The sequence below is a fragment of the Hemitrygon akajei genome, chromosome 5 (genome assembly GCF_048418815.1).
Source record: "Hemitrygon akajei chromosome 5, sHemAka1.3, whole genome shotgun sequence".
Lineage (NCBI taxonomy): Eukaryota > Metazoa > Chordata > Chondrichthyes > Myliobatiformes > Dasyatidae > Hemitrygon > Hemitrygon akajei.
The window spans coordinates 91,418,499-91,442,572 of NC_133128.1; the positions used below are offsets into that span (position 1 = coordinate 91,418,499).

Below are 24,074 nucleotides of genomic sequence, written 5' to 3' on the forward strand. Positions count from 1 at the left end.
CAACCTTCTACGCTCCAATGAATAGAGACCTAACTTGTTCAACCTTTCTCTGTAACTTAAGTGCTGAAACCCAGGTAACATCCTAGTAAATCGTCTCTGCACTCTCTCTAATTTATTGATATCTTTCCTATAATTCGGTGACCAGAACTGTACACAATATTCCAAATTTGGCCTTACCAATGCCTTGTACAATTTTAACATTACATCCCAACTTCTGTACTCAATGCTCTGATTTATAAAGGCCAGCGTTCCAAAAGCCTTCTTCACCACCCTATCTACATGAGACTCCACCTTCAGGGAACTATGCACTGTTATTCCTAGATCTCTCTGTTCCACTGCATTCCTCAATGCCCTACCATTTACCCTGTATGTTCTATTTGGATTATTCCTGCCAAAATGTAGAACCTCACACTTCTCAGCATTAAACTCCATCTGCCAATGTTCAGTCCATTCTTCTAACCGGCATAAATCTCCCTGCAAGCTTTGAAAACCCACCTCATTATTCACAACACCTCCTACCTTAGTATCATCGGCATACTTACTAATCCAATTTACCACCCCATCATCCAGATCATTTATGTATATTACAAACAACATTGGGCCCAAAACAGATCCCTGAGGCACCCCGCTAGTCACCGGCCTCCATCCCGATAAACAATTATCCACCACTACTCTCTGGCATCTCCCATCTAGCCACTGTTGAATCCATTTTATTACTCCAGCATTAATACCTAACGACTGAACCTTCTTAACTAACCTTCCATGTGGAACTTTGTCAAAGGCCTTGCTGAAGTCCATATAGACTACATCCACTGCCTTACCCTTGTCAACATTCCTCGTAACTTCTTCAAAAAATTCAATAAGGTTTGTCAAACATGACCTTCCACGCACAAATCCATGCTGGCTACTCCTAATCAGATCCTGTCTATCCAGATAATTATAAATACTATCTCTAAGAATACTTTCCATTAATTTACCCACCACTGATGTCAAACTGACAGGTCTATAATTGCTAGGCTTACTTCTAGAACCCTTTTTATACAATGGAACCACATGAGCAATACGCCAATCCTCCGGCACAATCCCCGTTTCTAATGACATCTGAAAGATCTCCGTCAGAGCTCCTGCTATCTCTACACAAACTTCCCTCAAGGTCCTGGGGAATATCCTGTCAGGACCCAGAGATTTATCCACTTTTAAATTTCTTAAAAGCGCCAGTAGTTCCACCTCTTTAATTGTCATAGGTTCCATAACTTCCTTACTTGTTTCCCACACCTTACACAATTCAATATCCTTCTCCTTAGTGAATACCGAAGAGAAGAAATCGTTCAAAATCTCTCCCATCTCCCTCGGCTCCACACATAGCTGACCACCCTGATTCTCTAAGGGACCAATTTTATCCCTCACTATCCTCTTGCTTTTAATATAACTGTAGAAACCTTTCGGATTTACTTCCACCTTATTTGCCAAACCAAACTCGTATCTTCTTTTAGCTTTTCTAATCGCTTTCTTAAGATTCCTTTTACATTCTTTATATTCCTCGAGCAATTCCTTTACTCCATGCTGCCTATATCTATTGTAGACATCCCTCTTTTTCCGAACCAAGTTTCTTGGTACTTGGAGATGTACTGAGGTGGAACCTTAAAATTTTTAACTCCTGTTGGAGATTTATAATACAAGGTCAGATTCCCAGCATAATTCTTTAGTTGGACTAAAACCATTAATCAAACCCTTGCAAAAAATGTAAAACAAGGAGGATACTATAACCCTACAATGATTACTTTTCACATTGCATTTTGATTATTGATTTACAAAGTTGAGAAATGAATGCCATTCACAATACATACTGCAGAAAGTGTACTGGAATAAAAAGATTATTGTGTACCCCAGATGACTTTACACAATGTTCATACTTCTACATTGAGAAAAATGTAAATATACCTATTTCATCAACAAGTGCCGTCACAATTGAAAAAGGGCTTCGTGGAGTATCGGTTTTGACATGAGTATAACTAATTAAAACTGCAAAACAAGGAAGAATAAGTTATTTACACCAAACTGATGACTTTTCAATAATTAGTTATATCAAGCTAAACTGAAATGATAGCTTGTAACAAGACTTGTTTTTTTATCATTTGCAATTGATCTTCTGCAGCTTTCTTTTATCTTCCACACTTCCTTCAAAGACCCAGCTCTCCCCCGTCTCCAATATGTTTCTCATCCCATATCCACACTGAATCCATTCTCCCAGGTTTCCCGTCTTCCAAACTACAACCTGCAGGAATATATCATATTTTACTGAAGCTGCAGAGAGTAGTAAACTCATTCCAATATGTCAGAGGTGTACCCCTGGTTGTATCAACAAGAGGCACTGCCTCAAAAATGCAAGATTTATCTTCAAAGATCTCCACCATCTGGTCTGCGCTATCTTCTCGCAGCCTCCAGGTAGGAAGTGCAGAAGCCTGAAGTCCCACACCACCAGGTTCAAGAACAGCTACTTCACTTCACTATTCAGTTCTTCAACCAACTAGCATAACCCTAAATCACTACCTCAGTGTAATAACACTAGGAGCACTTTGAACCCTTTGCACTAAAATTAATATATTTTTGTTCTAATTGTCCATTTTCTTATAAAAATTGTGTTTAAGATGTGCTTTGTGAATACTGTTTATATGAGGCTATGTCTCTGTGATGCTGCTGCACATTGTTCATTGCACCCGTGCATTAATGTACTGGTGTTAGAAAGTGAGTGAACCCTGTAGAATTTTCTCTATTTTTGCATAAATATGACCTAAAATATGATCAGATCTTCACGCCTCCTAAAACTAGATAAAGAGAACCCAATTAAAACATACTTGTTCATTTATTTGAGAAAAATGATCCAATATTACATGTTTTTGTTGGGAAAAGTATGTGAACTTCTGGACTAATGCCTTCTGCAAAAGCTATTTGGAGGCAGGTGTCCCAAACAATGAGATAGAGGTGTGGGTTGTAGAGGTGCCCTGCCTTATAAAAAAGACACACAAAGTCAGGCTACTGACAGAGCCTGCTCCTCTCAAGAAAGATCTGTTTACGTGCACCATGACTTGATCTAAACAACTTCCAGAGAATTTTAGAGGAATTGTAGAGATGTGTGAAGCTGGACAAGGCTACAAAAGCATTTCTAAAATCCCAAGTGTTCATCAGCCCACAGCAAGAGAAACTATCTACAACTAGAGGAAATTCAGTACTGTTGCTACTCACCCTAGGAGTGGGCATCCTGCAAAGATCACACCAAGAACACAATGTGCAGTGATAAAGGAGGTGAAAAAGAAACCAAGAGGAACAGCAAAAGACCTGCGAAAATTTCTAAAACTTGCTAAAATCTCTGAAGAAAAACACTGAACAAGACTGGTGTTCACTGAAGGACAACACGTTGGAAATCGCAGCTCTCAAAAAAAAATTCTGCATGTCTCAAGTTTGCAAAAGACCACCTGGATATTCCACAACACTTCTGGGACAATGTTCTGTGTACAGATGAGACAAAAGTTGAAATTTTTGGCAGGAATGCACATTGTGATGTTTGGAGGAAAAAGGACACTACACATCAACACAAAAACCTCATCCTAACTGTGAAGCATGGTGGAAGGAGCAGCATGGTTTGGGGCTGCTTTGCTGTCTCAGGGCCTGGACAGCTGCAGTCGTTGAGCGAACAAGGAATTAAAAATTGTATCAAGACATTTTACAGGCAAATGTCAGGGTAGCAGTCCATCACATGAAGCTTAATAGAAGTTGGATAATGCAACAAGACAATGATCTGAAAGACAGGAGTAAATCAGCAACAGAATGGTTTAAAAAGAAGAAAATTAGTGTTTTGAAATTGCCAAGTCAAAGCCCTAACTTTAATCCTATAGAAAAGTTGTGGAAGGACCAGAAGCAAGCAGATCATGCAAGGAAGCCCACCAGCATCCCAGAGTTAAAGTAGTTTTGTAAGGAGAAAGGCCCTAAAATTCCTCCAAGCCGATGTGAAGAACTGATCAACAGTTACAGTACTGGAAATGTTTGGTTGAAGTGATTGCTGGTACAACGGGGTCACACTACTAAAAGCAAAGGTTCACATACTTTTTCCAACAAATACATGCAATATTCTATAATTTTCTCAATAAATAAATGAACAAGTAGTTTTAGGACTGACTTGAAGATCTGATAACATTTTAGGTCATATTTATGCAGAAATAAAGAAAATTCTACAGGGTTCACAAACTTTCTAGCACCATTGTATATTCTATAACAGGATACAATCTGATAGCTCTCCAACAAATAACACATTTAATCATAACTCTTCTCCCCCTCTCAAAAATTCAACTATCAGTATTTTTCCCTTCTGTACTACTACTTACGGAATGATCTGTCTGGACAGCATGCAAACAAAAAGCTTTTTACTGCATCTCATTACCAAAGATTATAAGATATAGGAGCAGAATTAGGCCATTTGGCCCACCGAGTCTGCTCCACATGTGACAATAATAAACCAATTACCAATTAACAGGACCAAGATATCATGGCTAACCTTTAAAACATTTTTTGCTCTTTTCTACTCAATTTTCCCCTTGGATCACAAAAATTCCATCATTGTTTCTCTCCTTCCATGACAATCCCAGACTGTCATTACTCAGTCATTGGTTCATCCCAGAACTGGCACCTTTACATGTTTATAATGACCAAATTGTGGTGCTTATTCCAAACTAGCATCCCCTAACACATTGTTCAGTCCATTTCTAAGCTTAAGAATTTAAAAAATGACTACAATGGACAGGAAAGCAAGCTTATAATAGCACTGTGGCATATGAAGACAGAAATTCATGTACAGTTCAGCACAGTGCCCCCTCTCTATCACTTTTTATTTATGACTTAGTGGCTGAGTACAGCTCCAATGCCATATTTACATTTGCTGATGACACCAATGTTGTTAGCCAACTCTCTTAAGAAGTTTGTGCAGATTGAGCATACATTCTAAAGCTGTAACAAACGTCTATAGATGCGCAGTGTAGAGTATCCTGACTGGTTGTACCATGATCTGCTATAAAAATACCAATGCCCAGTAAAAGAAAAGCCAACAAAAAAGTGGTGAACACAGCCCAGACCATTGAACACATATACAAAGTGTACTGCCACAAAAAGGCAGGTCCGTGATCAAGGACCCCAACCATGCAGGTCATGCTCTCTTCTAGCTGCTGCCAACATGGAGCCTCAAGTCCCACATCAGCAGGTTCAGGAATCATTAGTATACTACAACCATCGGACTCCCGAACCAACGTGATAACTTCTTTCACCTCAACCTCAACTCTGAACTAATTCAATAATCTATGGGTTCATTTTTAAGGACTCTACAACACGTTTTCAGTAGTATTCATTTACTTTTATTTTATTCTGCACAGTTTGACTTCTTTTACACATTGGTTATTTGTCAGTCTCCATATGTAGTTTTACATTGATTCTGTTGTATTTCTCTATTCTACCATGAATGCCTGAAAGAAAATGAATCCCCAGGTAGTATTCACAGATATATGTGCACTTTGATAATAAATTTACTTTGAACTATGTTATCTTCATTATACACCTCAGTACTTGCTTGAAAATGCCATCAGTTTCATGCTCTGTATTTCCAAGCAAATTCATGGCCAATGAGATACTGCATATTGTTCATCCAAGCTCTGATAATGATTTTCCAACTGCACTCTGATATCAGGTTCCTCATGGAGTCTAGCAGCAATCCAACAATCCTTTCATCAATTTGGGTCCGGAAGTACGACTTAATTTACATTGCTCTGAGGGGTTGGTTTTGAGTTTTCAAGTGTCCAAGTGACTTCTTTTAATTAAAACACATTTATAATTGTTTTATTTATATCTAACGATCTTTGGATATTTTTAACCATTTTTGAATGGCAGCAGGTAGGTTCTTAGCTGTCAATTACTTTATCCAGCAGTTTTATGACTGAAGCATGTTTTAGATTTACGATATGCAAGGACCTTGCCATTTTGCATCCAGACAAGTTCAACATATGTAATGCCTCTTCTTGAATGCACATCACTGGTAAACTTGATCTACCTGTCCTGCCCCATCAACTTCACCACACTTAGACATTTCACTCAAATCTTTTCATTTCACTACTTGGTTAAGCAAAGCAAAGCCTGATCTAAAAAAATAATCAAAAGTCTGAGCTTTACCTCCAAATGAATCAAGGTCCTCAAGGATCCTGCCAAATCTATTGAGGAAAAATTAAATATGTAATTTGCCAAGTTTGATTTCAGTACTGAAAGGCAAATATAAAGTAAAAGTATTATTAGTGGATTGCTGTACCTTACTAAGTTATGTACATTTAAGTACTGTTCTCTTAAGAGAGGACGGCTTCCCAATGGTAGGTAAGCCTCCAGATAACTGTCCTTCATGCGGCGACATGGTAAGCTGTCCTGGCTTTCAACTAGTAAAGAATTTAATGAAGCTCTTTCCTTTGCTGACTTGAGATGTTCACTGGAAGAGAAAAATAGAACTGTAAACTGTAAACAGGGTAATGTAGCTACAAGAACAGTGCAAGAATCCAGACATCATAGAACATAGATAAGCACATGAAACGATCCTTTAGTGCATTAAGGCTGGCCGACAATGATGCTAACCTAACAAATCCCATCTGCCTGAACACAGCCCATATCCTTTGACTCCCTGCCTGTTCAGTTGCATGACTAAATACCCCTTAAACATTACACTCATTCCAGGCACCTACTATCCTCTGTGTAAAAACAAAAGTCAAACTTGCCATGCACATCTCCTTAAACTTTCCACTTCTTACTTTAATATTGCCTCTAATTTGACATTTCCAGCCTGGGAAAAAGACCATCTGCCTTATCTATACCTCTCATATTTTATACACTTCTATCAGATTGCTCCTTAGCCAGCAGTGTTCCAGAGAAGAGTCCAAGCTTATCCAACTCTTACAATATCCTGGTATACCTTTTTTCACCCTCTCCAAAAGCTCCCACTCCTTCCTCTATTGTGACAACCAGAACTAGACAGTTTTCCACCAGTAAATGCAAAGAAAAATAAATAAAATGAGTTAAGGGACGGTGGAAGAAGCATAGCTGTTGAGATATGACAGGGAGGTGAGGATGAAGTCCCAGAAGGGTGGAAAAAAGAGACAAGACAGGCAGTGGGGTTTAAATGAACATGGGTGGCTAAGAGGGGGATAGCAGCACAAGCAACAAGCAAGATGGAACTGGAGATTTAGAATTCTGGGGCAAATTTCAGGGATAAAGAAAAGGAACTATTCAAGCTGTACTGCCTTTCATTTCTGCCCTTTTAAGTATTACCCACCAAATTTTCAAAACTGCGAACTGAATTACAATCCTGATCACTTCTTCACCCCTAATTTTTTAAAAAATGAAGAATAACACAAGGACGATAAGATAAAGGAGCAGAAATATGCCACTTGGCCCATCAAGTCTGCTCTGCCACATCATCATGGCTGATGCAATTTTCCTCTAAACTCCAATCTCACTCCACTCTCTCTCCATATCTCTCCATTTCCTGACCAATCAAGAATCTATCAACCTTCGCCACAAAGACTTGGTCTTTGCAGCTGTCTGTGGCAACAAATTCCACAGATTCACCACTCTCTGGCTAAAGAAATTCCTCATCTCCTCATCTGTTATAAAAGGACGACTCTCTATTTTGAGGCTGTATCCTCTGGTCCGAGGCTCTCCCACCATAGGAAACACCCTCTCCACATGCACTCTATCAAAGCCTTTCACCATTTGAAACGGTTTCAATGAGATCACCCCTCATTCTTCTGAATTCTAGTGAATACAGGCTCAGAGCCATCAAACGGTCTTCATATGACAAGCCTTTCAAAGATAAGGGGACCAAAACTGCTCACAATGCTCTAAGTGAAGCCTAACCAGTACTTTATAAAGCCCCAATGTAACATCCTTGCTTTCATATCCTAGTCCTCTTAAAATGAATACTATCATCGCTTTTGTCTTCCTCACCACAGACTCAACCTGCAAATTAAACATTAGGGAATCCTGCACGAGGACTCACAAGTCCCTTTGCACAACAGATTTTTGAATTTTCTCGCCATTTAGAAAATTAGTCTACCCTTTTATTTCTTCTGCCAAAGTGCATGACCTTACACTTCCTGACACTGTATTCCATCTGTCACTTCTGTCCATTCTCCTATTGTGCCTTTCCACAGCCTCTCTACTTGCTCAAAAGCCCCTCCACCTATCTTTGTATTGTCTGCAAACTCTACAACAAAGCTATCAGATCTGTCAAAGTCATTGACACATAACGTAAAAAAGAAATAGGTCCCAATACAGACTGCTATGGAACACCACTAGTTAACAGCAGCCAACCCTTTATTCCCACTCTTTGCCTCCTGCCAATCAGCTATTGCTTTATCTATGTTAATATCTTCCCTATAATACCACGGGCTTGTAACTTGTTAAGCATCTTCACGTATGGCATTTTGTCAGAGCCCTTCTGAAAATCCACATACACAATATCAACCGATTATCCTTTGTCGAACCTGAATGTTATTTCTTCAAAAAATTCCAATGGATTTGACAGGTGAGATTTTCCCTTGATAAGCCATGCACTCTGCAGCCTATTTTATCACGCGCTTTCAAGTGCCCCAAAACCATATCCTTAACAATTGACTCCAACACCTTCCTAACCACTGAGGTCAGACTAACTGGCCTATAGTTTCCTTTCTTCTGCCTCTCTCTCTTCTTGAAGGGTGGAGTGATATTTGCAATTTTCACTCTTCTGTAACCATTCCAGAATCTAGTGGTTCTTCAAAGGTAAGTACTAATGCCTCCACAATCTCTTCAGCCACCTCTTTCAGAAACCTGGGGTACACACCAACTGGTCCAAGTCACTTATCTACCTTCAGACCTTTCAGTTTCCTAAGAACCTTCCCCCCCAGTAATGGCAATTTCACACACTTCTGACCCCTGACACTCTGGAACTTCCACCATACTGCTAGTGTCTTCCACAGTGAAGACTGATGCAAAATATTTTATCAGTTCATCTGCCATTTCTTTGTTCCCTATTACTACCTCTCCATCATTGTTTTCCAGCGGTCCGATATCCATTCCTGCCTCTCTTTTACACTTTATGTATCTGAAGAAACTTTATGAGTATCCTCTTTAATATTATTGGCTAGCTTACTTTCGTATTCAATTTTTACCTTCTTAATGACTTCTTTGCTTGCCTTCTGTTGATTTTTAAAAGTTTCCCAATCCACTAACTTCCCACTAAATTTTGGTGGGTGAGGTCCAAGCTGGTTCAGGAGCCTGATGGTTGAAGGGTATTTGCTCCTGATCCAAGTGGTATGGGAATTGAGTCTCTTGTACCTCCTTCCTGATGTCAGCACTTAGAAAGTGTCTGTGTACATCCAGTTGATAAACAAAGGACGAATCCAGTAGCAATAGAATGAATCTCTGAAAGAAGATTCACCAGGAGGATGCAACCTTTCAAGAAGGTAGTTACTTGAATAATTACTGATGAACAGTCAATGCTGGCAGTGGTATTCATTTCACAAAAAATAAAATCGGTAAAAATCCTCCTGAGTAGAAGTGAGGAGTTGAAAAAAGTTGCACCCACTTGAACCCAAAGCACATTAACATCTGCTTCCCCAATACAGATACTTGACAATTCAAATGCGGTGCTACCAGGAATAGTTGCTTGCTCATCCACAGGCAAAAAGTTAATACTGGCTTGCATTTAGTTTTCAGCTGAAGTATGACTTGATCAAACATAACAAGCTCATTAAATAAAACTGCCAGTTCACTAGAAATGATCTAGTTTCTTGGATCGGGTCTCAGAAGTTCCACTGGATAAGTGAGGAGGGACAGATGGGTCATGTATTTGGTTGGGTCTTCAGAAAAAGTGCAACACATTACAGATTACTTTGAAGATGTCCTTCATTGGCACGTTCAGTTCTGAACTGACTTTCCCCTGGAGAGCATCATGAAAAATTTGCAAACTAATTATGAGGCAGCAAGGTAGCTTTAGTGGTTAGTGTAATGCTATTACATTGTCACCGACCTGGGTTCAATTCCGGTTCATTGCACAACACCCAATCCAGAATAGCTGAATCCCCTAGTGGGCTTAACCACGAGCTGCTCTAAAAAGCTATCTTGTTGACATACTAGAAATTTCCCCTCTTGGGATCCAGCACCAACCTGATTTTCCCAATCTCTTGCACACTGAAATCATCTATGACTACTGCAACATTTTCTATCTCCTGTTGTAATTTGTAGTACACATTATTTCTACTGTTTGGGAGTCTGTATACAACTCCCATCAGGGTCTTTTTACCCTTGGAGATCCTTAGCTCTACCCACAGTGATTCAACATCTTCCAACCCTATGTCACCTCTTTCTAATGATTTGATTTTTTTTTAACCAACAGAACAACTCTGCCTACCTGCCTGTCCTTTTGATACAATGTGTATCCTTGGACATTAAGATCCCATCTATAATCTTCTTTCAATCATGTTTCAGTGATGCCTACATCATACATGATAATCCGATATTCACTTGACAAGCACCAACCCACCCTCTCCCAAATAACTGAGATGTACCTCCAGTTTTTGGATGCACCAACAATATTATGCAGTTCCTTACGTACTGAAACAAGAGAAGATAATTAATGACAAAATATATTTTCATTTATATTGTGAAATTACTCTTGAAAGATACATTTTGCTAATGCTAAATAGATAACAGAAAAAAATAGGTACAATAGCCAAACTCATGACACAAATCCAGAATATCAAAAATTACGTCAAATCTTGAAAATGTATGTGATCAGAGAATTTAACAAAACTCAAGGTCAATTGAGAAATTCAATCACACTTTTCACTATTATATAACTGAATATATTTATACACATAGACATACACAAAATGAAACATAACACCATCCATTTTTGACATTTTTTTTTAGTAATGAAACAATTATGATGGAGGACTTTAGTATGCAAGGGGATTGGGAAAATCAGGTTGGTGTCGGATTGCAAGAGAGACAATTTGTTGAATACCCACAAGATGGTGCTTTAGAGCAGCTTATGCTTGAACCTGGGAAAAGCTGTCATAGGTTGGGTGTTGAGTAACAACTCAGATCTTATTATCAGATCTAACGCAAAGGAAGCTTTAGGAGGCAGTGATCATAAAATGGTTGAATTCATACTACAATTTGAGAGGGAGAACCACAAGACATATATATGGGCATCACAATGGAATAAAGGGAATTACAGAGGCATGAGAAAGGAGCTTGCCCGGGTGGATTGGAGAAGGATACTGGCAGGGATGATGGCAGAACAGAGAGGGCTGAAGTTTCTGGGAATAGTTCACAAGGCTAAGGATAGATACAGTGGCATGCAAAAGTTTGGGCACCCCAGTCAAACTTTCTGTTACTATGAATAGTTAAGTGAGTCAATGATGAACTAATCTCCAGAAGTCATAAAGTTAAAGATGAACTTTTTTTCAACATTTTAAGCAAGATTAGTGTATTATTTTTGTTTTGTACAATTTTAGAGTGGAAAAAAAAGGAAAAGAGCACCATGCAAAAGTTTGGGCACCTCAAGAGATTTGAGCTCTCAGATAACTTTTACCAAGGTCTCAGACCTTAATTAGCTTGTTAGGGCTACGGCCTGTTCACAGTCATCGTTAGGAAACCCCAGATGATGTAAATTTCAAAGCTTTATAAATACCCTGACTCCTCAAACGTCCCAACAATCAGCAGCCATGGGCTCCTCTAAGCAGCTGCCTAGCACTCTGAAAATTAAAATAAAAGATCGCCACAAAGCAGGAGAAGGCTATAAGATAGCAAATCATTTTCAGGTAGCTATTTCCTCAGTTCGTAATGTAATTAAGAAATGGCAGCTAACAGGAACGATGGAGGTCAAGTTGATATCTGGAAGACCAAGAAAACTTTCCGAGAGAACTGCTCGTAGGATTGCTAGAAAGGCAAATCAAAACCCCCGTTTGACTACAAAAGACCTTCAGGAAGATCTAGCAGACTCTGGAGTGGTGGTGCACTGTTCTACTGTGCAGTGACACCTGCACAAATATGACCTTCATGGAAGAGTCATCAGAAGGAAACCTTTCCTGCGTCCTCACAAAATTTAGCGTCAGAAGTTTGCAAATGAACATTTAAACAAGCCTGATACATTTTGGAAACAAGTCCTGTGGACTGATGAAGTTAAAATAGAACTTTTTGGCCACAATGAGCAAAGGTATGTTTGGAGAAAAAAGGGTGCAGAATTTCATGAAAAGAATACCTCTCCAACTGTTAAGAATGGGGGTGGATCGATCATGCTTTGGGCTTGTGTTGCAGCCAGTGGCACAATAAACATTTCATCGGTAGAGGGAAGAATGAATTCAATTAAACACCAGTAAATTCTGGAAGCAAACATCACACCGTCTGTAAAAAAGCTGAAGGTGAAAAGAAGATGGCTTCTACAACAGGATAATGATCCTAAACACACCTCAAAATCTACAATGGACTACCTCAAGAGGCGCAAGCTGAAGGTTTTTCCATGGCCCTCACAGTCCCCCAACCTAAACATCAAAAATCTGTGGATAGACCTCCAAAGAGCAGTGCATGCAAGACGGCCCAAGAATCTCACAGAACTAGAAGCCCTTTGCAAGGAAGAATGGGCAAAAATCACCCAAACAAGAATTGAAAGACTCTTAGCTGGCTACAGAAAGTGTTTACAAGCTGTGATACTTGCCAAAGGGGGTGTTACTAAGTACTGAGCATGCAGGGTGCCCAAACTTTTGCTTTGGGCCTTTTTCCTTTTTTGTTATTTTGAAACTGTAAAAGATGAAAATAAAAAAGTAATCTTGCTTAAAATATTAAAGAAATGTGTCATCTTTAGCTTTATGCCTTTTGGAAATCAGGTCATCTTTTACTTGCTTAGCTATTCACAGTAACAGAAATTTTGACCAGGGGTGCCCAAACTTTTGCATGCCACTTTATGTCCCATAGAAGAAGTTGTCTCAAATGGCAGGGGTAGGTAACCATAGCTGAGAATGGAAGTTAAGTCTGCATAAAAGCCAAGAAAAGGGCATATAAGGTAGCAAAAGTGAGTGGGAAGTTGGATGATTGGGAAGCTTTTAAAATCAAACAAAAGGCAACTAAAAAAGATATAAGAAGGGAAAAGATGAAATACTAGGGCAAACTAGTCAATAATATAAAGCAAGATGCCAAAAGTTTTTTCAGTTATATAAAGAGTAAAAGGGAGGTGAGAGTTGATATTGAACCACTGGAAAATGATGCTGGTGAGATAGTAACGGGGACAGGGGAATGACACATGAACTTAATGGGTACTTTGCATCTGTCATCACTGTGGAAGACACTAGCCGTATGCAAGAGTTCCAAGTGACAGGGAGCAGGAGTGCGTGTTATTGCTATTACAAAGAAAAAGGTGTCAGACGAACTCAAAAGTCTCAAGGTGGATAAGTCACCTGGACCAGATGGACTACATCCCAGAGTCCTGAGAGGTTGCTGAAGAGATAATGGATGTATTGGTCATGATCTTTCAAGAATCACTTGACTCTGGCATGGTCCTGGAGGACTGGAAGATTGCAAAGGTCACTCCACTCTTTAAGAAGACAGGAAGGCAAAACAAAGTAAATTATAGGCCAGTTAGCCTAACCTCAGTGGTTAGGAAAGTGTTGGGAGTCTATTACTAAGGATGAGGTTTCAAGGTATTTGGAGACCAATGACAAACTAAGTCAGCATTGTTTCTATAAAAGGGAAATCTTGCCTGACAATTCTGTTAGGAGTTCTTCAAGGAAGTAACAAGCAGGGTGGACAAAGGAGAGGTAGTGGATGTCATTTATTTGGATTTTCAGAAGGCATTTGATAAGGTGCCATACGAGGCCGTTTAACAAGATAAAGTCCTATGCCATTACAGAAAAGATACTGGCATGGACAGAGAAATGGTTGACAGGCAGGAGGCAGCGAGTAGGAATAAAAGTGGCCTTTTCTGGTTGGCTGCCAGTGAGTAGTGGTGTTCCTTAGGTATCAGTATTGGCATCGCTACTTTTTACATTATTTGTCAATGGTTTGGATAATGAAATTGAAGGCTTTGTGGAAAAGTTTGAGAATAATGCAAAGATAGATGGAAGGGTAGGTACTACTGAGGAAGCAATATGATCGCAGAAGGACTTAAATTAGAAGAATAGGCAAAGAAATGGCAGATGGAATACAGTGTCAGGAAATGTATAATAATACGTTTTGGTAAAAGGAACAATATCTAAATGGGTAGACGGTTCAAACATCAGAGGGTGCAAAGGGACTTAGGAGTCCTTGTGCAAGACTACCAGAAGGTTAACTTGTGGTAAAGAAAGTAAATGCAATGTTGGCATTTATTTCAAGGGGAAAAGAATACAAAAGCAAGAAGACTTTATAAGACACTAGTCAGGCTGTACTTCGAGTATTGTTAACAGTTTTGGGCCCCATATCTTAGAAAGGATGTGTTGTCATTGGAGAGGGTCCAGAGAAGGCTCACGAGGATGACTCCAGGAATGAAAAGGTTAACATATGAGGAGTGTCTGGCAGCTTTGGGCCTTTACTCACCGGAATTTAGAAGATTGCATTGGGATCTCATTGAAACCTACCAATTGCTGAAGGGACTAGACAGAGTGGATTGTGGAGAGGACATTCTCTATGCTGGAGGTATCTAGAACTAAAGAGCACAGCCTCAAAATTGAAGAGCGACCTTTTAGAACAAAGGTATGGAAGAATTTTTTTTTTAGCCAGAGAGTGATGAATCTGTGTAATGCTCTGCCACAGACTGCAGTGGAGACCAAGTCCATGGGTATATTTAAAACCGAAGTTAATTATTTCCTGATCGGTCAGGGCTCCAAAGGATATGGGGAGAAGGCAAGTGAATGGGGTTGAGTGGTATCCAGAATCAGCCATGGTGGAATGGCACAGCAAACTTGATGGGCTGAATGGCCTAATTCTGCTCCTAAATCTTATGGTCTTGTTCTGGAAATTCAACTGGCCAATTTTACATCAATGTTCAATGCTCTTTTTGGAGCATTGAAGACAAGCTTGGACCACAATGTCCTAGGGACAATCAGTATATCTGGATTAAAGCTGCTACAAGGCAAGGTACTCATCTTTAAAAATTCTGGACCCTTTTTTCCAACTCCATGATGAATGACTGCCCCCCCCAAACACCCCAAAGAGTTACTGATAACTCTTCTTTTAGACCACCTTCTGATCCCAACAGCTGACCAAACCTCCAAGATACAAGTCCTAATCCTCCAAACCGAGCCTTATGCCCAGACCAAATACTTTGATGGCCTCCTTGACAGCCAGGCAACCACCTTTACCTTTTACAATGTTGCCTGGCCAATCATTGGTCCAATCCTGGCCTCTCCCTTTTCTGTCGCCAGTTTGAGCTCCTCCCCAAACCTTGGTAGTAATCCAGAGCTCAACAACAAGGTACAGGGCCAACCTACAGCTCTAATCCATGACTCACCAGCCTGATCCATATTATTTAACAAATTCCTCATGAGATGCAGATCTGATATCTTTCCCCACCAAACCATTGACTTAGAATATCTCATATCACAATCAGTTATACTGCATCTTTTTTCTTCGGCAGTTTAACGGGGACACGACTACGCAAGCGCATGTAAGCCGGACCGTGAGGCAGCGGGAGTATTTAAAGAGAATAGTTTGTGGAAGTAGGTCATTTTCTGCGGCAGTTTAACGGGGACACGACTGCGCAAGCGCATATAAGTCGGACTGTGAGGCAGCGGGAGTATTTAAAGAGAATAGTTTGTGGAAGTAGGTCATTTTCTGCGGCAGTTTAACGGGGACACGACTGCGCAAGCGCATATAAGTCGGACTGTGAGGCAGCGGGAGTATTTAAGGAGAACAGTTAGACGGAGCGGGCAACAGAGTAGAGGGGGACAGAGTAGAAAGGCTTTGTCTCGAGAGGCTTTGGCGAGCAGAGGCTGAGGACGAGCTTCACTCCAAGTGAGGTAAGGCCGGGTAAGTTCCTTTCAAAGGAGAAAGTTTCAAAAGTTGAGGCAAGTATTGGGTAGGTCATGGCAGCTGAGATCAGCCCCGTGGTTTGTTCATCCTGCAGCATGTGGGAAATCAGGGATACTTCCAGTGTCCCTGATGACTATGTGTGCAGGTAGTGTGTCCAGCTGCAGCTTCTGGCAGACCGCATTGTGCGTCCGGAGCTGCAATTGGATTCATACTGGAGCATCCGCGATGCTGAGAAAGTCGTGAATAGCACATTTAGTGAGTTGGCCACACCACAGGTAAAGGCTACACAGGCAGAAAGGGAAGGGGTGGCCACTAGACAGCGTAGCAGTAGGCAGGTAGTGCAGGAGTCCCCTGAGGTCATCTCCCTCCTAAACAGATATACAGTTTTGGATACTGTTGGGGGAGATGTCTGATCAGGGGAAGGCAGCAGCAGCCGAGTTCACTGCACCATGGGTGGCTCTGCAGCACAGGAGGGAAGGAGTGGGAGAGCTATAGTGATAGGGGATTTGATTGTAAATAGGCGTTTCTGCGGCCGCAAACAAGACTCCAGGATGGTATGTTGCCTCCCTGGTGCAAGGGTCAAGGATGTCTCTGAGCAGCTGCAGGACATTCTGGAATGGGAGGGTGAACAGCCAGTGGTCGTGGTGCACATAGGTACCAACGATATAGGTAAACAATGGGATGAGGTCCTACAAGGTGAATTTAGGGAGTTAGGAGATAAACTAAAAAGTAGGACCACAAAGGTAAAAATCTCTGGATTACTACCAGTGCCACGTGCTAGTCAGAGTAGAAATAGGAGGATATTTCAGATGAATACGTGGCTTGAAAAATGGTGCAAGGGGGAGGGATTCAAATTTCTGGGGCATTGGAACCAGTTCTGGGGGAGGTGGGACTGGTATAAACAGGACGGTCTGCACCTGGGCTGGACTGGAACCAATGTCCTAGGGGGAGTGTTTGCTACTGCTGTTCAGGAGGATTTAAACTAATGTGGCGGGGGGATGGGAACAAGTGCAGAGAGACAGAGGGGTGTAAAATGAGGGTAGAAGCAAAAAGTAGTAAGGTGAAAAATAAAAGTGGCAGGCAGGCAAATCCAGGGCAAAAAGCAAAAAGAGCCACTTTTCAACATAATTGTATAAGGGCTGTTATGATTGTACCACAGCTCTGAGGGGCCGAAGGGTGCGGGGGTAGCCCCCTCCTTTGTGAGAATCGCAAGATCACTATTGAGTCAATTCAGGAGACACAAGAAATGAGAGAAAGACATGCAGAATCCACAAAAGGGTTAGAATGTGTCCTGGCCTCCGAAAGGCGGACCCATTGATACCGGCTATTGTCTCTTGGAGACGGACTTGTGTATTGCATCCTGGACGATGCAATCAAAGCCCCAGGCAATGAACCAAGGAGGAGGTTGTTGGAGGGATTGTATCATCCCCAACCTGATTGACACCTGAGACCCTGTGAGTCAGGATAAAAAGAGGGTCTGTGGGAACAGCCCCTCAGACGCACCAGAAGAAACACTAGCGATCCCGTAATAGCGAAAGCCGGTGGAAGGCCACATGCATCCGCTTCCATTTGCCCGGAATCGGTGACCTTTGCCATGGAAAAACGGTTTTTAGCTAACAACGGGGAACTCATCTCTCAACGACTCTCGAAGGATTGACATCATAAACAGAATGGGCAAGTTTTAACCCGTCTCTCTCTCTCCAACAATTGCCACACAGGGTCCCCAACGGCGGCAGCCTGTATGAACTGAATGAACTATATATTTCCATCGGACAATTCATTATCCCCTAGACAACGATACAGCTTATTTCTTATTGATGATTATTATTATACCCACGCTTTTAGATTTAGTATTGACGACGTATATTATCTGTGTGTTTGCATTGATATTATTTTTGTGTATTTCTACCAATAAATACTGTTAAAAATAGTACCATCAGACTTCAACGGACCTCTCTATCTTTGCTGGTAAGTGACCCAGTTACGGGGTACGTAACAGGGCTAAGAGTGTTCTGAAAACAAGCCTGAAGGGTTTGTGTGTCAATGCGAGGAGCATTCGTAACAAGGTGGATGAATTGAATGTGTAGATAGTTATGAATGAATATGATATAGTTGGGATCACAGAGACATGGCTCCAGGGTGACCAAGGATGGGAGCTCTACATTCAGGGATATTCAATATTCAGGAGGGATAGACAGGAAAGAAAAGGAGGTGGGGTAGCACTGCTGGTTAGAGAGGAGATTAACACAATAGAAAGGAAGGACATTTGCCTGGAGGATGTGGAATCGATATGGGTAGAGCTGCATAACACTAAGGGGCAGAAAACGCTGGTGGAAGTTGTGTACAGGCCACCTAACAGTAGTAGTGAGGTTGGGGATGGGATTAAACAGGAAATTAGAAATACGTGCAATAAAGGAACAGTAGTTATAATGGGTGACTTCAATCTACATATAGATTGGGTGAACCAAATTGGTAAGGGTGCTGAGGAAGAAGATTTCTTGGAATGTATGCGGGATGGTTTTCAGAACCAACATGTCGAGGAACCAACTAGAGAGCAGGCCATTCTAGATGGGGTATTGAGCAATGAGGAAGGGTTAGTTAGCAATCTTGTCGTACGAGGCCCCTTGGGTAAGAGTGACCATAATATGGTGGAATTCTTCATTAAGATGGAGAGTGACATAGTTAATTCAGAAATAAAGGTTCTGAACTTAAAGAAGGGTAACTTTGAAGGTATGAGACGTGAATTAGCTAAGATAGACTGGCAAATGATACTTCAAGAGTTGACGGTGGATATGCAATGGCAAGCATTTAAAGATTGCATGGATGAACTACAACAATTGTTCATCCCAGTTTGGCAAAAGAATAAACCAGGGAAGGTAGTGCACCCGTGGCTAACAAGGGAAATTAGGGATAGTATCAAGTCCAAAGAAGAAACATAAATTAGCAAAAAAAAGCGGCACACCTGAGGACTGGGAGAAATTCAGAGACCAGCAGAGGGGGACAAAGGACTTAATTTGGAAAGGGAAAAAAAATTATGAGAGAAAGCTGGCAGGGAACATAAAAAGTGACTGTAAAAGCTTTTATAAATATGTGAAAAGAAAAAGATTGGTCAAGACAAATGTAGGTCCCTTACAGACAGAAACAGGTGAATTGATCACAGGGAACAAAGACATGGCAGACCAATTGAATAACTACTTTGGTTCTGTCTTCACTAAAGAGGACATAAATAATCTTCCGGAAATAGTAAGGGACCAAGGGTCTAGTGAGATGGAAGAACTGAGGGAAATACATGTTAGTAGGGAAGTGGTGTTAGGTAAATTGAAGGGATTAAAGGCAGATAGATCCCCAGGGCCAGATGGTCTGCATCCCAGAGTGCTTAAGGAAGTAGCCCAAGAAATAGTGGATGCATTAGCGATAATTTTTCAAAACTCCTTAGATTCTGGATTAGTTCCTGAGGATTGGAGGGTGGCTAATGTAACCCCACTTTTTAAAAAAGAAGGGAGAGAGAAACTGGGGAATTATAGACCGGTGAGTCTGACATTGGTGGTGGGGAAAATGCTAGAGTCGGTTATCAAAGATGTGATAACAGCACATTTGGAAAGAGGTGAAATCATCGGACAAAGTCAGCATGGATTTGTGAAAGGAAAATCATGTCTGACAAATCCTATAGAATTTTTTGAAGATGTAACTAGTAGAGTGGATAGGGGAGAGCCAGTGGATGTGGTATATTTAGATTTTCAAAAGGCTTTTGACAAGGTCCCACACAGGAGATTAGTGTGCAAACTTAAAGCACACGGTATTGGGGGTGTGGTATTGATGTGGATAGAGAATTGGTTGGCAGACAGGAAGCAAAGAGTGGGAGTAAACGGGACCTTTTCAGAATGGCAGGCAGTGACTAGTGGGGTACCGCAAGGCTCAGTGCTGGGACCCCAGTTGTTTACAATATATATTAATGATTTAGACGAGAGAATTAAATGCAGCATCTCCAAGTTTGCGGATGACACGAAGCTGGGCGGCGGTGTTAGCTGTGAGGAGGATGCTAAGAGGATGCAGGGTGACTTGGATAGGTTAGGTGAGTGGGCAAATTCATGGCAGATGCAATTTAATGTGGATAAATGTGAGGTTATCCACTTTGGTTGCAAGAACAGGAAAACAGATTATTATCTGAATGGTGGCTGATTAGGAAAACGGGAGGTGCAACGAGACCTGGGTGTCATTGTACACCAGTCATTGAAGGTGGGCATGCAGGCACAGTAGGCGGTGAAAAAGGCAAATGGTATGTTGGCATTCATAGCAAAAGGATTTGAGTACAGGAGCAGGGAGGTTCTACTGCAGTTGTATAAGGCCTTGGTGAGACTGCACCTAGAGTATCGTGTGCAGTTTTGGTCCTCTAATCTGAGGAAAGACATTCTTGCCATAGAGGGAGTACAAAGAAGGTTCACCAGATTGATTCCTGGGATGGCAGGACTTCCATATGAAGAAAGACTGGATCAACTAAGCTTATACTCTCTAGAATTTAGAAGATTGAGGGGGGATCTTATTGAAACGTATAAACTTCTAAAGGGATTGGACAGGCTAGATGCAGGAAGATTGTTTCCGATGTTGGTGAAGTCCAGAATGAGGGGTCACAGTTTAAGGATAAAGGGGAAACCTTTTAGGACCGAGATGAGGAAAAACTTCTTCACACAGAGAGTGGTGAATCTGTGGAATTCTCTGCCACAGGAAACAGTTGAGGCCGGTTCATTGGCTATATTTAAGAGGAAGTTAGATATGGCCCTTGTGGCTAAAGGGATCAGGGGGTATGGAGAGAAAGCAGGTACAGGGTTTTGAGTTGGATGATCAGCCATGATCATACTGAATGGCGGTGCAGGCTCAAAGGGCCGAATGGCCTACTCCTGCACCTATTTTCTATGTTTCTATCTCATTCAAAAGATGCAGTTCTCCACCTCTTTCTTCCCCAACCCAGCCATAATGCTGGACTCTCCTGGTTTTCAGCCACAATTTCCTCAAAATATGAACAGTTGCCTTCAGTTTACAATTTAACATCCTCCAAAGATCCCCACCATCTGGGCTCTGCCATCTTCTCCCAGCTATCACTGGGCAAGAGATACAGAAACCCAAAGTCCCACATCACCAGGTTCAAGATGAGCTAATTCCCTTCAACCATTCAGTTCTTGAACCAACCTGCACAACCTTAATCACTACCTCAGTAGTAGTAACACTATGATCACTTTGCATCACAGTGGGTTGTTTTTAATCTAATTGTATTTTTTCTTGTAAAATGGTGTATTATCTTTATGCTTTCTGTGGAAGTTTTTATGATGCTGTGTGTGCATGTAATGCTGCTGCACCTGTTCCTACAATAATAAGTTCTATCTTGACTTTGGAAACTGGCCTGATACACAGGTAGTATATTTTCAATCCCATGAACATTCCTCCAATGCAGCTGAGGTTTGTAATAATGACCCTGAGAGAATTATTCTTTGGCATCCTGCTGCAATACATAACAGCCTTTGGGGAGCTCCGGAATTTTTAAGAACAGGGTATTCTTATTAATGGACAGTGAGTTATCATGTGTAATCAATCCAAAACATTTACAGTTTCTCTCTCAAAGTCCGAAGAGTATTTTTCTGTTTCTTACTTCTAAACAGCTCATAGGTCAAATGGATTTAGTTAGTGTTCAGAACCAGCCTTATACTAAAATAATGCCATTGGTAATTTAAAATAATTATATTTTATTTATCTGTAAGCTGTAATACTCACCATCATTCATTAACAGTTTGGTTTCTCCTATGGAGATAAAATACAAGCAAGAATTTAGTCACAGAGCAAGATTTTCATCATCCCAGATCTGTGAAGGCAGCAACACAATTGATGTAGTATTCATATTTTATATTAAAAATATGCTAATGGATGATATTAGATGTTGGTATTCAGAGGGATTTGGGAACATCCAAATTAGCCACAAAAAGCAAGTGGGCTATAGAAATATTAGTCTTCTTTGCAAGAAAATTTGGCAGAAAACTAAGGAAGTGCTACAAACACAAAATACTTTTCTGAGACTACACCTACAGTGCTAAGTACAGTTTTGGTCTCCTTACCAAGTTTATACCTCTCTAAAAAGGAGCAAACATGTATTGCCTGGAAAGATTCCAAGGTGCTTCTGTAATACAAATGAAAAATCGAGAATGTGCCCAAGTTCCCTGGGATTTAAGAGAATAAACATCCATCTGTTTAAGACCGCACGCAGGCCTGAAGGCTGGGTGGTGAGCTAATGTTTTTTTTCAGATTGAGAGTTTAATTTCAATAAAAAGAATGGTCATATTAAGACTGAGTCATGGAGAAACTTCTCCACTCAGAGGGTAGTAAATAGTTGGAAGTTTCTTCCCCAGAGGGCTACAGATATTAGTCAAAGAATATATTCATGGCAATGCTGATTTTACTGAATGCATGAACAGGCACAATGGCCTTCATAATTTTATATTCTATTGGGCAGCAATCTCATATGGAGATAAATACAACTCAGATGTTCTCGTAAACTCAAATGGATCTTGAATGAAGTCATTTGTGGAAAAATATTCTGATGTGCAAGGAGTCACCAATAGCAGTATTTCTCAACACCTTAAGGGCAAAAAGTGACAAAGTCAAGACCTGCAAGAGTTTCAGAAATTGTTTCAGTACTTTCAATGCAAAATTGTACAATTTCTTAAAGCAATGAGGTCAATGGGAAAAGGGAAAAGCTACGTAACTAAATGGAACACTTTCTATAATAGCCTGCAGAGGCAAGGACATAAAGGAGGTTCTAAATAACGATGCTATATAGCTATAACTAAATCTTGCGTGATCACTCATGATGCAAGATAAAGCTCTAATGGCTCAGGATGGATTATTTTAAAATAATGTTATTGCATTCAGAAATTCAAAATATGCCAACCCTACTTTCAATTTTACCTTTCAGTGTTTCATTACCAGGATTGTCTATAGATTCAGAACAATCAAAATAAGATCAGGTTGGTCAGTTCTTTGGCAGTAACCAGCAATATAGACTTCTTTCATTTTGTCATCACAAGACTATATTTACGGTAGACACAAATCAACTATTTCAATACCTTCATTCAGCTCTGGACAACATCCCTCTGTATGTAAACGTGCATATAAAGGATTATGTGGCTTGTTGAGAACAGAAGAAATATTTCGAAGCAGCCAAACCCTTTAAAAAAAAAAGAGGTATTTTACTTAGGTTTCAAAATCTCCCTTCTCAATGTGCTTCTTAAATGCACCACTTGTAGTTACTCATTGCTCCCTCCTTCAGTCTTCTTCTATTTCTTTGAGGCTCCTTACAGTGGACTGAACAGTCCAAAATTAAATGTGCAATTCCCCTCCTTGTCTTCAAAGATCAATATTATTAAAATGCCCTTACTTCTGTTGCAACTTTCACAATCCTGAAAAAACCCCAATCAAGTCCTTCTGAAGAAGTCACTTTAATTGGAATACAAGAAATATCGTAGGGATTTAATTACATCAAGTATCCTTGCACTGCAATGAGATAAACCACCAGAGCAGTCACTTTATTAAGAATGTCATTAGTGAAGAAATAAAGTTCAAAGTTGAAAGTAAATTTATTATCAAAGTACATAAATGTCACCATATACAACCCTGAGGTTCATTTTCCTGCAGGCGTTCACTGTAGACCAAAGAAATACAATAGAATCAATAAAAACTACAAAAGATGGACAACCAATGTGCAAAAGAACATAAACTGTGCAAATACAAAAAGAAAACAAAATAATGAGTAAGTAAATAATACTGAAAACATTGACTAATTATTGACTAGATCAACAAGACGACTTCTTGGGGGGGCTATGAGATAATAACCCATCCAGACAAGATTACTCCATTACACTCTGGCTTGTGCCTTGTAGGTCACCGCAGGCTTTGAGGAGTTTGGAAGAAAGTCAAAATCTCTGAACACTAACTCTGATCTTTGTTCTGACAACTATCAGGGTGCCACA

At 40.5% G+C, this 24,074-nt stretch overlaps 1 protein-coding gene across 4 annotated transcripts in view; it reads right to left on the minus strand.

Moving 5' to 3' along the window:
- The window catches only part of LOC140727973 (acyl-coenzyme A thioesterase 9, mitochondrial-like), an 80,375-nt gene that overhangs the window by 49,348 nt on the left and 6,953 nt on the right, over nt 1-24,074 (minus strand). For all 4 annotated transcript variants that reach the window (XM_073046021.1, XM_073046020.1, XM_073046022.1 and 1 more), the window contains 6 exons: nt 23,172-23,272; nt 21,826-21,852; nt 10,623-10,668; nt 6,341-6,511; nt 6,208-6,245; nt 1,942-2,022 (listed from right to left, as the gene is read on the minus strand). In XM_073046021.1, the coding sequence (XP_072902122.1) occupies nt 1,942-2,022; nt 6,208-6,245; nt 6,341-6,511; nt 10,623-10,668; nt 21,826-21,852; nt 23,172-23,272 (464 nt within the window). The remainder of the gene's footprint in view (nt 1-1,941; nt 2,023-6,207; nt 6,246-6,340; nt 6,512-10,622; nt 10,669-21,825; nt 21,853-23,171; nt 23,273-24,074) is intronic.